A 13,034-nucleotide genomic window follows, 5' to 3' on the forward strand; every position below is an offset into this window, starting at 1 on the left:
ACCACACTTTGGGTTTACAGAATACAGCGCACTTTTTACCTAGATTATCTTGTTTGTTCCCTGTCAGTTTTGGCAGACGGATTCGCTAATTCACATGTTCAACCATTAGATACTACTATGTACTACTATGTACTATGCACGGGGTATACAGATAAGGTCTCAATGAGGTGGAAAACCCACCGACCATGACCAAAAAAAAGAAAAAAAAAAAAAAAAAAGCATGTAAACAGATACATAAATAGTGATCAGATCTGATGAGAAAAGAGGGTGCTGAAAAAGAAGGCCTCTAGGAGGGGGTGATTTCAGCAAAGATGGGAAGGACGAGCCACGGAAGTTCAAGGTCAGGCTCTGGGCGGACACCAGGAAGCTCCTGCCTCGGGAACACAGTGGCAGAGGGGCCCCCCAGTCAAGTGGGGGGGGGGGGGCGGCAGGGTCCGCCAGGGCCGAGGGCCCTGATAGGGAGCGGATTTCAATCCAGGCTCCGGGGTTAAGCACTGCGAGTTTAAGCAGGGAAGTGACTGGTCTGGTGTTCGCCTTAGGATCACTCTGGCTGTGCAAATGAATGACACCCAGGCAGGGTCGCCTCGGAGTTGGTGCCCGGAGCGCTGGGCCAGGCGGGGGCGCCCAGGAGTCAGGGCCGCTGCCCCTGCAGTCGTGCGGACCCGGGGGTGTGTGTGGAGGGGGTGGGGGTGGGGGTGGAGGGTTGGAGGTGGGGGAGGGTCAGGAATCCCCTTAGGAATAAGGAGGCACCGGGGCACGTGTTTTTATTGCTGCACTGAGCCCCTTAAACGCGCGCGCTCCGGGGAACAACGTGACTTTTTTCTTTTCCTCCTTTCAGAGGATCCGGGCTCCCACGTTGGCGTCTGGGACACTTCCCCCTGAGTGCCCGAGTCTGCCCACCTGTTAAAGAGAACTTCGGACCAGCCCCGGGGGGGGGGACATCCCGGGCTTCCGGTCGCGCACCCCGGGCAAGCCTGGAGGCCGGCCCGGCCCGGACGGAGGCGGTCTCGGGCGGCACATGGGGTCGACTGCCCACCCGGGAGACTGAGGCACGGTGGGGCGAGGAGCGCGGGCCCTCGGGACTCCCGCAGACTCCGAGGCGCACGTCGCGGGCCCCCGCGGGCTGCCCAGGCCGCCCACCAGCGGTCTCGGCGCGGAGGCCCCCGCCCAGCGCGCCCAGGGGCGGGGCCGGCCCGGAGCCCGGGAGCGGCGCGCGGATCGCGGGGTGGGGGGAGCGCGGCGGCGGCGGCCGGGGCAGCCCCCGCGCGGTGCCCGCTCCCGAGCCGGGACACAGCCCCGCGTCCCCCCACAACGCCCGGCCGGGGAGCGGGCGGCGGGGCCTCGCTGCGCGGCGCAGGCCTGCCCCGGGGCGCCCGCCGCCGCCGACCCCGCCCCTCGGCCGCCTCCCCCGCCTCCCCCGCCTCCGCCTCCTCGCGGCCCGGGACGCGCCCGGCCGGCCACCGAGCGGCGGGGACTGCGTCCGGCGCGCTCACTTCCGCGTCCCGCCGCCCTCCGGCCCGCGCGCGCCCGGTCGCCGCCGCCATCGGACAATAGGCCGCCCGCCGCGGCCTCCGTGGACTTCCTGCCCGGCCCGGGCCGGCCGGTGCGCCGCTCCCCGCGCCCCTCCCCGCGCCCCTCTCCGCGCCGGTCGGGGAGCCGCGAGCGCCCGGCGCCCGGGACGTGCCTGCGCCTCCGGCCGCCGCGCCTCTGCCGCGGCCGGTCCGGCGGCCTCCACCCTCTCCCGCCGAGCCGGCTTCACTCCGGCTCCCTCCAGAGGCTGCGCTCGTCGTCCCGTTTCGGACTTTGATTGCTTACGGAGGGGATTTGTCTTCTTCTATTTCTTTTTCCTTTTACGATTTGAAAAGGAGAAAAGAACGCACGGCAAGCTGGGACGGTGAAGCGCCACCAGCTGCCCCCACGTGGACACCTCCGAGGCGAAAGGGAGTTGGACGCACACTTGGGCCGGCCGGCCTTGAGGCCTCCACTTCGGCCGGACTCCCAGGCCTGGGGTCATGACTCTCAGGCCCGGCAGGTGGAAGGCGTTGACTGTCCTGGGCTGGACCTGAGCCCCGGCCCCCGCTGCAACAACCCGCACCCCCGCCCCGCGCTCACCGACACACCGGCCACCTGGGCTAGGCTCTGACTCGCGCCTGCGACATGGATAAGTACGGCGACCTGGGCCTGGAGGCCAGCAAATTCATTGAGGACCTGAACATGTACGAGGCCTCCAAGGATGGACTCTTCCGAGTGGACAAGGGGGCAGGCAACAACCCTGAGTTTGAGGAAACGCGCAGGGTGTTTGCCACCAAGATGGCCAAGATCCACCGCCAGCAGCAGCAACAGCTTCTGCAGGAGGAGACCTTGCCCAGGGGGGGCAGAGGTCCGGTCAACGGCGGGGGACCCCCAGGCCCACAGGTCCGACGGGATGCCGCTGTGGGCCACAAGCTGACCCCGGATGGTGCTACCAAGCCCCCTCTCGCTGCCTCGACAGCGGGTCCTGGGACGGCCACCGCCGTCGCCTCTGGGCAGCCCTTGTATCCACCCCAGGACCAGAGGGCCAGGCCGTATGTCCGCAGCGGAAGCCACGGCAGCCAGGACTGTGGCTCCAGGGAGAGCCTGGCACGCTGGGAGGTGTCTGCTTTCCGCCAGCCCGGCCCCTGCGAGGATCCTTCCTGCCTCACCCACGGAGACTATTATGACAACCTCTCTTTGGCGAGCCCAAAGTGGGCTGATGAACCGGGAGTGTCCCCCAGCATCAGGGTGGGCGTCGGGAGTGGGTGGCCTGGCACCCCAGGGACTACTGAAGCACCACTGTCCAAACCCTCTGGGGACCATCCCCTGTACCAGCCTCAGCTGGCCCCAAGCTCCAGCCAGTCGTCAGAGATCGGCCAGGATGGCGGTGTTGGTGGCCGCGGCTGTGAGAAGCCAGCCGGGCTTTGGACTACCGCCTCTTCCCAGCGGGTGAGCCCCGGCCTTTCTTCCCCTGGCCCGGAGAACGGGGCCCTCAGGGGGCCCACTCAGCCCAGGACCCCTTCTTTCTTGGCACCCTTGGCCCAGAGCTGCCCCAGCCAAGGAGCTCTTCCCAGAACAAACTTGGGCGTGGGGAGCGAGGTATCGGGCACCACGCCCAAACCCACTGTGGACCCTCAAGCCTGGTTCCAAGATGGACCCAAGTCTTACCTTTCTAGTTCCGCCCCAACAACCTCACTAGCCAGCGCGGACGGTTTGCCGTCGGGTGCGGCCCCTGGACTGGGTCCCAAGCCTGTCTGCACAGACCCTGGCATTGGTCCCAAGCTCAGCCCCACCAGCCTTGTCCATCCGGTGATGTCCACCCCGCCTGAGTTATCTTGTAAAGAAGGCCCCTCCGGCTGGTCATCTGATGGCAGCCTGGGGCCTGGGCTCCGGGAGAGCCCCAGTCCCCCCAGGGTGAAGCTGCCCTGCCAGACCCTCATCCCGGGCCCCGAGCTTGGGCCCTCAGCCGCCGAACTGAAATTAGAAGCCCTCACTCAGCGTCTGGAGCGTGAGATGGATGGTCACCCGAAGGCCGATTACTTTGGTGAGTGAGAGATCGGTGGCATTGCCCACCGTGGGTGATAAGGTCCCTGCGTTTGGGGGAGGGGCTCCCTGTCGGGGATGCCGTCGCTCTCCTTGAGTGGCACTCTTTTTTGGGGGGGGGGTGGCTTCCTCTCTCAGCTGCATCTCCTGATTCAGAAACTTGAAAGCATCCCTGAACAGAAAGCGGATCTTGCAGCTGAGGCATTACGCACGTGCAAAAGGCGAAGCGGGGTGGGGTTGCCCACGACCGCTCTCAAAAAAGGGAAATGCCGGGACGTCGGATTTCAGGGGTTCTGGGTGCGCCCTCAGAGCCTCTTGGCAGTGACTGGCTCATGCAGGACTTGAATGGACAAGCGTCTGGGGGCCGGTGCTTCTGGGCCAGGCTGGTCTGGCTATTTGAAGACCAGTGGTTGGGCAGGGGCTCTCTCTGGCCGTGTGTGTGTGTGTGTGTGCACGCACACAGTTGCACTACTAACACAGAAGACTGTTCTCGAGCCGTGGTTCTCAAAGTGTAGTCCCCGGACCAGCCGGACCCCTTCACTTGGGGACTGGTTAGAAATGCAAACGATACAGGGCCCCACCCCACACCTGCTGAAACTTGGAGGGGGGACGGGGCGTGGGGGAGAAGGGGCCGGACACCTGTGCGCTAGGTGTCTCCTAACTCAGCCCCCACCCGAGGTTCCAGCCCCGCAGCCAGGCGACATCCACAGCCACGGCGCCCAGTGGGGTGGAAGACGCTCCTTACCGGTTTTTACTCACAGTTTCTGGTTTTGTTTTATTCTCTTTTTGGAATCTCAAACTCTCGGAGACTGCGGGCTTCAGCCTTTTCTTTTTCTCTGTGCAGGGCTTGGAGGCAGCCGTCTTGCCCTGTGGGGTAACGACGTCGTGGTCTCATGGGAGAACTAACTAGAAAGCCTGTTTTTAGAAGAGTCCGAGGGTTGTTTTTGTCTTTTTTTTTTCTTCCGTTTTTGAGCTCTGAATAATTGGGGTCTTGATTTCCCCACCTGAGGGCTGAGAGCCTTGGGAAGCTGAGTCCCGTGAGGGTGGCCGCTGTGCCCCACGGAGGAGGGCAGGGCACTGGGAAAGGCCTACCTGTTTTTAGCCTGCCCTGTTCTCCGTGAATGACCGGCTCTGGCCTAGGGTGCCTGGAGGGACGGGGTCCCAGGGGCCCATGGGTGCACTGTGCTCCTTATCCTCCTGAAGGCTCATGGGACCAGCTCTCATGACACAGTGGGCGCTCGGAAACTGGGGTGACTTCTTTGGTTTATGTTTCAGAGCGCATGGCACTGTCTTACTGCTCTGTCTTTTCCTTTGCAGATTCCCCCCTTGGGGAATAATACTTAGCCGGAAACACTGGGTTTTAAATGTAAACTTATGCTTAATTAAAAAAAAAATTGTTTTTAATCTTTATTTTTGGGAGAGGGAGAGAGACAGAGCGGGAGAGAGAGAGGGAGACACAGAATCCGAAGCAGGCTCCGGGCTCTGAGCTGTCAGCACAGAGCCCGACGTGGGGCTCGAACTCACCAATGCAAGATCATGACCTGAGCTGAAGTCGGATGCTCAACCGACTGAGCCATCCAGGCACCTCGCTTAGGTTTAATTTTTATTTTCAAGGTCGTTAGACAACAAAACAGCAGTTTTATTTTGTCAGGGAGGCAGGCTTACACACCGGATCGGGATCAAGGTATTCGCTAACACCAGTCATTCAACATGTATTTACTGATCACCTGCCTTGGGACGTGCTCTGTTCGAGGCCTTGGCCTGCATAGTGAACAGGACAGACGGTGCAGTGGAAGGAGACAGGAGATGGACCAAATAAGTAATCAAGCCCTGGGGAGAGACAGGGGTGGAGGAGGAGATGGAACCCCGGGGCGGGTGTTGGCAGGGCGGTTTCCGGTTTTAACTCAGGGGGTCAAGGAACGCCCCATCAGGAAGGTGGCATTTGAGGAAAGGCCTGAAGGAGCAGCATTTGTCCCAGGAAAGGGCGTTCTCGGTGGGCAGATGGCAGGGGCAAAGGCCCTGGGGCCAGTCTGTGCTGCGCCCTGTGCTGGACGCTTACCTTCTACCATTTTATTTACTGGTTGAAAGCACCCAGGGAAGCAGGTTCTGTCATTATGCCTCTCGCCAACTAGGACGGTAAAGCCCAGGGAAGTTAGATTACTTAACCGAGGCCTCCCGGGTGACGCCGGGTGGGGCTGGCAGTTGAGCCCTGCGGTTCGGCCGTGATGCCCATGCCTCTAACCAGCGTGGCCAAGCTGCCTCCCAAGCACAGATGCGGAAAACTGTTTTATGTCAGTACTTATTTACTCGTCTGCCCTTGTTTCTGTTTTTGTTTTTAAATTGCGGCAAATGTCACCGTAAAATTAACCATTTTAAAGTACACGGTTCAGGGGCGCCTGGGTGGCTTAGTCGGTTAAGTGTCCGACTTCAGCTCAGGTCACGATCTCGCGATCTCGCGGTCCGTGAGTTCGAGCCCCGCGTCGGGCTCTGGGCTGATGGCTCAGAGCCTGGAGCCTGCTTCCGATTCTGTGTCTCCCTCTCTCTCTGCCCCTCCCCCGTTCATGCTCTGTCTCTCTCTCTGTCTCAAAAATAAATAAACGTTAAAAAAATTTTTTTAAAAAATAAAGTACACGGTTCAGCAGCATTTGGTACATTCACGGCGTTTTCCAAACACCAACTCAGTTTTCAAAACCTTTTTGTCACCCCGAAAGGACACCCCATCCCCCCACGAAGCAATTAATTGCTCCTCACTCTCTGCCCCTCCCAGCCCCCGGCAACCGCCAATATGCGTCCTGTGTCTATGGGTTTACCTATCCTGGATCATTCACATAAGCGGGATCGTAGTTTCCTTTTGGACGAAGCGTCACATTTGTGTGTAGGAAATTCAAAAGGCACAAAAACACGCACAGTGAAAAATTTGTATGCTTCCTACCTGGGCTTCTGGTTGAGCGTCCTGGGTGTAATGAGTGTGTGTGTGTGTGTGTGTGTGTGTGTGTGTGTGTGTGTGTGAGCCATGGTGCTCCGTGCTGTCCGTCTGCTCTCTGTCTTTGCCACTGAAATCGTGCATCTTGGCAGCTGTCATACATCGGCACGTGTGGAGTTGGCTCAGCATCACCACTGTAGAGACGTGCCCCGGGTCACGTAAACGGTCCCCTCTGGTGGCGTGTGAGACGGGCCCGTGTGTAGGACGCAGGCCCAGCTTTGGGATAAACTCCCCGGGGGGTGGGGTTGCAGGGCTGGGGCCTTGGGCCCTTTCTGTGTTGCCTCGCTGCTGTCTGCAGAGATTGCGCGGGGACCACAGTGTCCCCCACCCGGGGGGAGGGGCCCCGCACTTGCTTTGACAACTGGGGTGCCACTCGCTCTTCCGTGACCAGCCGTGTGGCCGAGGAGGAAGTCTCTCACCGGAGCCTCTGGCGGTCAGTTCTTGGTCCAGCCCTGCCACGTGACCTTGAACAAACCCGGTTCCCTCCCAGGCCTCACCGCTTCATCCGTGGCGCGAAGTGTGTGGACCAGCTGAGGGGCTCACCACACGGATGCCTCCCCTTCCTTAGATCTGGCGTTATTTGGAAGATTGTGTCTGCCCCACATGCGGCATTTCTTACATTACGATGCACTTTTTTTTTTTTTTTAATTTTTTTTTCAACGTTTATTTATTTTTCGGACAGAGAGAGACAGAGCATGAACAGGGGAGGGGCAGAGAGAGAGGGAGACACAGAATCGGAAACAGGCTCCAGGCTCCGAGCCATCAGCCCAGAGCCCGACGCGGGGCTCGAACTCCCGGACCGCGAGATCGTGACCTGGCTGAAGTTGGACGCGTAACCGACTGCGCCACCCAGGCGCCCCGATTACGATGCACTTTTATTTGCAAATAGAAGAATATCTTTCGAGACAGGGCTCTCGCCAGAGACTCAGGGTAATGTAACCATTACCATCAGAGTGGATGTGGTTCCAGCCGGAAGCCAAGCAAAGTAGATGTTTGGGTTGGTTACTTAGGCCGTTTCCTGGGTCTCACAAAGGCGTCCCTTTGGGCGTTTACACTGTGGGAAGGGCTCGTGAATCCCTGCTGTTGCCTTTGAGAACACGTAGGTCTGAAGACACCTCAGTTTCCAGCAATTGGTCAACTCCTCTCCAAGGACGCTTCTGGCACTTTCCTTGGCCGTCTTTGTGGGCTGGGTACGACGTGGTCGTAGCCACCGCTTCACCCTGCTCTTTCTTCTGTGTTCCCCGGTGGCCCCTTTGTGTCTTTCCGTCCGTGCGGAGAGAGGCAAGGACGGACGGACTCTCGACGCTGCTTGGAGAGTGTTAGTGGTTCGCCCGGTGCAGTGTGGCTCCTGTTTAACACCACTGTTTATACGGCAGAGGAAGAGAAGAGGTCACCGTCCCTTTTGTTGGCTCTTCCTGGCCTCTTCCTCCATGGTATCCACTGTCTTCCTCACACTGGTTCCCTCCCCACTTCCCAAGGAAAAAGGGTACAGATAAGCCACCTGTCACAGCCTGGGTTTCCCAGGAAGCTGACTCAGACAGTTTAGAGGACAGGGGGCTCCCCAGGGGGTGCCCTTGGAAGGAGGGGAAGGACGCAGGCGTGGGTAGAGGGGGGCTTCAGCTGCAGTGCGGGCCTGACAGGCCTGGGCCCACCCCGCAGGGAGCTCGGGAGCTGGAGAAGCCCTTCAGAGCTGTCCCGAGTTGGGGCAAGATCGCCAGGCCTTCACGCTCCCCCGTAGATCAGTCATCCATGGTGGGCCGCCCTGGGAAGCACTTGACCTTGGGCGAGGCGGCCCCTTGTGGCTGGGACAGAGCCCGAGGGGAGGACAGGCGAGGCCTCCCTCCGGCTGCACCCCCGGCAGCCAGGCCACAGCCCCTTCGGTGAAGGGGGATCTGGGCAGCCCATCAAAGGGGCCACCGCAGCCCCCGGCATCAGGCAGACCAGACCCCTTTTACAGTGACCTTTGGGCCCCGTGGGTCTAATCCTACTGACCGTCCGTCGAGTGCCTGTGACGCGGCTGGCGTTGGGTATGCGCTCTGTGTTGACTTTCACAGACGCCGGTAGTCTCTGTTCGCAGTTGGGAAACTGAGGCTCGGGACTTGCTCAGGACCACACAGGCGTCAGTGGTGGTGCTTCCACCCCATTTGGGCTCTGACGGCTCCTCTGGTGGGACCGGGCCGTCTCTTAGCTCTGTGTTCGTCGGCCCCTCCAGATTCACTCCCCACCCAGCTGCTGCGGGAGCATCAGTAGCACCCCCCACCCCTGCCGCCATGCTTTCCCTCCCGGTGGTGGGTCTGGGGGTCAGAGAGAAGCCCATTGAAGCCCTGCAGGGGAAGGGGCTCTGCCAGACTCGGTCAGGCACCAGGGGCTGCAGAGGCAAGAAGAGGATCGTGGTAGGGTCTCCAACACCCAGTGAATGGATGGAGCCCCCCTGCCCTGCCCCGCATGGACACAGAGAAGAGGCCGGCTCTGCCCTGAGTTTTCCAGTCTCCCCTGGACCCTCCTTTTCTTTTTTTATTGTTTTTTTTTTTAACGTTTATTTATTTTTGAGAGACAGAGAGCAGGAGCGGGGGAAGGAGACACGGAATCCGAAGCAGGCTCCAGGCTCCGAGCTGTCAGCACAGAGCCCAACGCGGGTCTTGAACTCATGAGCTGTGAGATCATGACCTGAGCCGAAGTCGGCCGCTCAACCGACTGAGCCACCCAGGCGTCCCATCCCGTGGGCCTTCCTGACACAGAGGCCGACCCGCCTTTGCCCAGGAGCCTATAACCAGCCTACAACCTCCTCCCGAGAATGGCCCTGCCTGCGTGCCTGGTCTTTAGTAGACCAGGTAGCCTCCTCAAAATCAGGAAGGCACGTGTATTTTGAAAAAAATGTTTACTTATTTATTTTGAGGGAGAGAGAGAGAGCATGAGCAAGGTAGGGGCAGAGAGAGAGAGAGAGAGAGAAAGAGAGAGAGAGGATCCTTAGCAGGCTCCGACGTGGGGCTCGAACCCACGAACCTTGAGATCACGACCTGAGCCGAAATCAGGAGTCGGATACTTAACGGACTGAGCCTCCCAGGCGCCCCAGGAAGGCATATGTTTTGTAGCTTTTTATGAACGTGTAGTATACACATAGGGTAGGTGCCCACAAAGTGAACGCACCCGCGTGAGCACCCGCGTGACAAGATCGAGGCAAGAACGTGAGTGGCGGTGACAGCACACGGCTTGCACTGTAGCCATTGGGCCCACACTCAGGCCCTCCCCTGCCGTACTGTGCTCACCAGCCCCATCACACCGGCCTCGCTGCTGGTCCCCAAGCTCCTGGAACTCCTCCGTCACAGGGTCCCTGTCCTCAGGGACTTCCCCAGCCGGCGCCCTTGTGGCACACAGAGCCGCCTGCCCCTGTGACCCTACTCAGGGAGGGGGTCTCCAGCTGAGCCCTGATGAACCCTGACGAGCCCTGACCTCGGTTTCCCACAGCGTGTGCCGTGACCCTCTGCGGTCCTCCCTCTTTGGGATAGTATGTTTCTCCTCTATTCCTCTGTGGCCAGGAAGGAATGTCTTGTTTTTTCCATTAATAGTTGACAGCATGGGAGCACTTGGGTGGCTCAGTCGGTTGAGCGTCCAACTTCGGCTCAGGTCGTGATCTCGCGGTCCGTGAGTTCGAGCCCCGCGTCGGGCTCTGTGCTGACAACTGGGAGCCCGGAGCCCGCTTCGGATTCTGTGTCTCCCTCTCTCTCTCTGCCCCCTCCCTGGCTCTCTCTCTCTCTCTCTTTCAAAAATAAACATTAAAAAAAAAAAAAAACTTAAAAAAAAAAACGAATCCACAGCATGAAATGGACCTTACGATGTGGCACTTCTTGCCGGAGTGTTTTGGTTTTTTTTTAAAGTTACATTTCTTTATGTTTTTTGGCTTATGACTCCCACCCCAGGACGCAGAACTGGGCAAGAAAGGCCCAATTTGGGGAGTGAGGAAAGCGGGCGTCCCGCGCCTGATTTACCAGTGGCCCCGGGTGGGACACCGGACACGCCGCTCTCCCTCAGCGCGGAGACAAAGCTGACCTCGGAGGGCTCGTCCCGGCCCGAAGGGCTGTGGCTGTGGCTTTGGGGACCCTCGGGTGCCTGGATTTTAGCGGACCGAGTAACCGGGCACAGCACTGTCAGCGGTGGTGGGAGCCCGGCCAGCCTGGCGTGCCGCGCCCCGTCCGGGCCTCTGGGGAAGCAGAGCGCTTCCGTGTCTTAAGTTACGCTTGCGTTTGCTACGGCGAATGGTAATCGTTTTCGTTTTAGGGGATCTGGAAAATACATCCAGTGGAAACGGGAACCATAAATCCCTGCCATGCCGGCCACCCTTGGAATAATCGGCGTTACAATTTTCTGCAGAGGTTCCGGTGCACGGTCGTGGCTAGAGCCCGCTGCGATTCGGGGCGCGTCACGTGCTGTCATTCTCGGCTCCTGGGCCGGACGCAGAAGCCTTCGCTCGGCTGGAGGTCCCTTTGCTCCGCAGAGTGCGTCTGAGGAGAGTGAGATTCGGAAGGAAAGGTCTCTAGGAGGGCGAGCCACTGGTGTCACACCGGTCGCCCCCCCTGAGGCCTTTTGAGGCTCTCACTCTAATTAAACTCGGGGTCCTCAACTTAGGGGGACAGTAAGTAGCACTGGCTGCGGGGTTCGCTGACCTTGTTTTTGCTGGCGTGGCCCAGGCCTCCTCCCTGGACTCCTGTGATGTCCTTGGTGGTGCTGGGTCATCGGACACTGGAGAGTGGCCTCAGGGCCCGGCACTGTCAGGGCCCCACAAAGTGGGTGCTCGGTGGCCGTCTGCTGGAGGAGTGGAGGGCCTTCCGCTGCGGTGTGAAGGGAGCAGGGAAGGGATTTGTAGCTGGGGTTACGGCCCTGAGATGGTTTTGCTAAAGCGTATTGCCCTGTGCCAGGCACTTTTCCGTCATCTTACGTGCGTCGGCTTGTTCGACCCTTCCGATAACTGTATTTCACTAGCCCCGTTTTGTAGGTGGGCACACTGAGGTCAGGTACCCTGGTGAATACATTTGTTGAGGAGCGTGGCTGACGGAGGGCTGGTTCACCTGCTTCAGGTGAGCTCGAGCCCCACTTTGGGTGAGCCCTGCTTCCCTCTCTCTCTGTCTCTCTCTCTGTGCCTCTTTCTCTCTCCCTCTGCCTCTCCTGGGATTCTGTCTCTCTTTGCCCCTTGCTCACTTGCACCCCCCCTCAAAAAAAAAAAATAAAGAAAGAAGGATCAGTGTCAACCCCAGACTGTGTGTGATGCTTAGAAGCAAACGTTGGACGAAATGATGCTTCGGGCCCATCGGGCAAACTGAACAGAAACCTTTCCCGAAAACAAAGCAGGCCTCCAAAATTCCCAAGGCCCATCAATGGCGGGGGTAGTACTTGCCAGCAAATATTTATATCTGCTTCAGGTTTTGTTTTTCACTTGTTGCCTCCCAGGGAAGCCAGTTGGACACGGAATGTCAGGGTCACGTTGGAAGGCTGGAGACTTTCTGCTCGAGTGTTTCAAAGGGAATACTTTAGGGTCCACAGCCGGGCTATTTTTAAGTTTTGAGAGCCATGAGTTTAGACTTGGCCAAGTTCCCTCCTCATCTTTCTTGGTCTGTGACTCAACTCTGCGCGTCCCAGGAGAGCGAGGACTGGTTACTCCCGGTTACTGGAAGTCTGTTGGGAGCATATCAGGGACCTTCATCTTTTCTCCCCCACGCACGTATCCGCAGCATATAAAAGGTTCTGGAAGCCTGCCCTGCCGCTGTCACTGGAGAGGAGGGGCCTCGAGTTCAGCGTGCGTCTGCCCTTCAGCCAACCCTGGGAAATGTAAAGACCCAGGTAATTTGAGGACGGGTGGCTGAGGCAGCCCGCTAATAATGCAGGCCCTGAGTCTGGGGGCGCACACACATCCCAGCGGGCTTTGGCCCGGACAGCATGTGACGGTCATTTCGGCATGCACACGGTAGCACGCTTGCTTGCCTTTTGCTGACCAAAGTCCCTCTGACCATAAGAGCAGCCTCCCTGTTCTCTCGAGCCCCCCTTCCGGCAGGGTGGGACCAAGTTGTGGCCGTGTTTGCTCACACGATGGTCAGGGCTCGCCCGGGGCATCCGGGTGGAGCTCTCGCGTCTGCTGAAACATCGCCTGGCCCGTTCTCTCTCCCCCCTCTGTGGCTTGCATCGCTTCCTGATGAGGCAGGGAGGTGGCGAATTTGGAAAGATGGGCTCAGGGGGCAGCCCCGCCGACCGCTGGCCACGGTGGACTCCAGGGCGTCTGCTGACAGAGTCCCCATCACCGTCAATGTGCTGGCGGCCGGCCTGCCTGTGCCACTCACCGACGGTGCCAGTTTGGGCATCTGGCTTCTCGTTTTTTGCCCTCGGTTTCCTCACCTCATGGGGACTGGATGTCCTGTGCTCTATCATTCTGTTCCCCTCCCGGTGCCGCGAGCCAGTGATGGGTTCAGGGCTCTCGGCAGAGAAGCCCGGGATGGAGAGCGCGTGAAAA

At 59.5% G+C, this 13,034-nt stretch overlaps 1 protein-coding gene across 5 annotated transcripts in view; it reads left to right on the plus strand.

Annotated features, from left to right (window-relative positions):
- Window positions 1-13,034, plus strand: part of LIMD1 (LIM domain containing 1) — a 91,349-nt gene that overhangs the window by 20,586 nt on the left and 57,729 nt on the right. For 2 of the 5 annotated variants that reach the window (XM_003982176.5, XR_006592010.1), the window contains exon 1: window positions 1,734-3,556. The exons of 1 other annotated variant lie outside the window; for it this stretch is intronic. In XM_003982176.5, coding sequence (XP_003982225.1) covers window positions 2,158-3,556 — 1,399 coding nt within the window. In that variant the 5' untranslated portion in view covers window positions 1,734-2,157. Of the gene's footprint in view, window positions 1-1,640; window positions 3,557-11,747; window positions 12,371-13,034 lie in introns of those variants that run through there. 2 more of the 5 variants (XM_045049169.1, XM_006928675.5) reach the window with 2 other exon arrangements.

This window comes from Felis catus, chromosome A2, assembly GCF_018350175.1.
Source record: "Felis catus isolate Fca126 chromosome A2, F.catus_Fca126_mat1.0, whole genome shotgun sequence".
NCBI lineage: Eukaryota > Metazoa > Chordata > Mammalia > Carnivora > Felidae > Felis > Felis catus.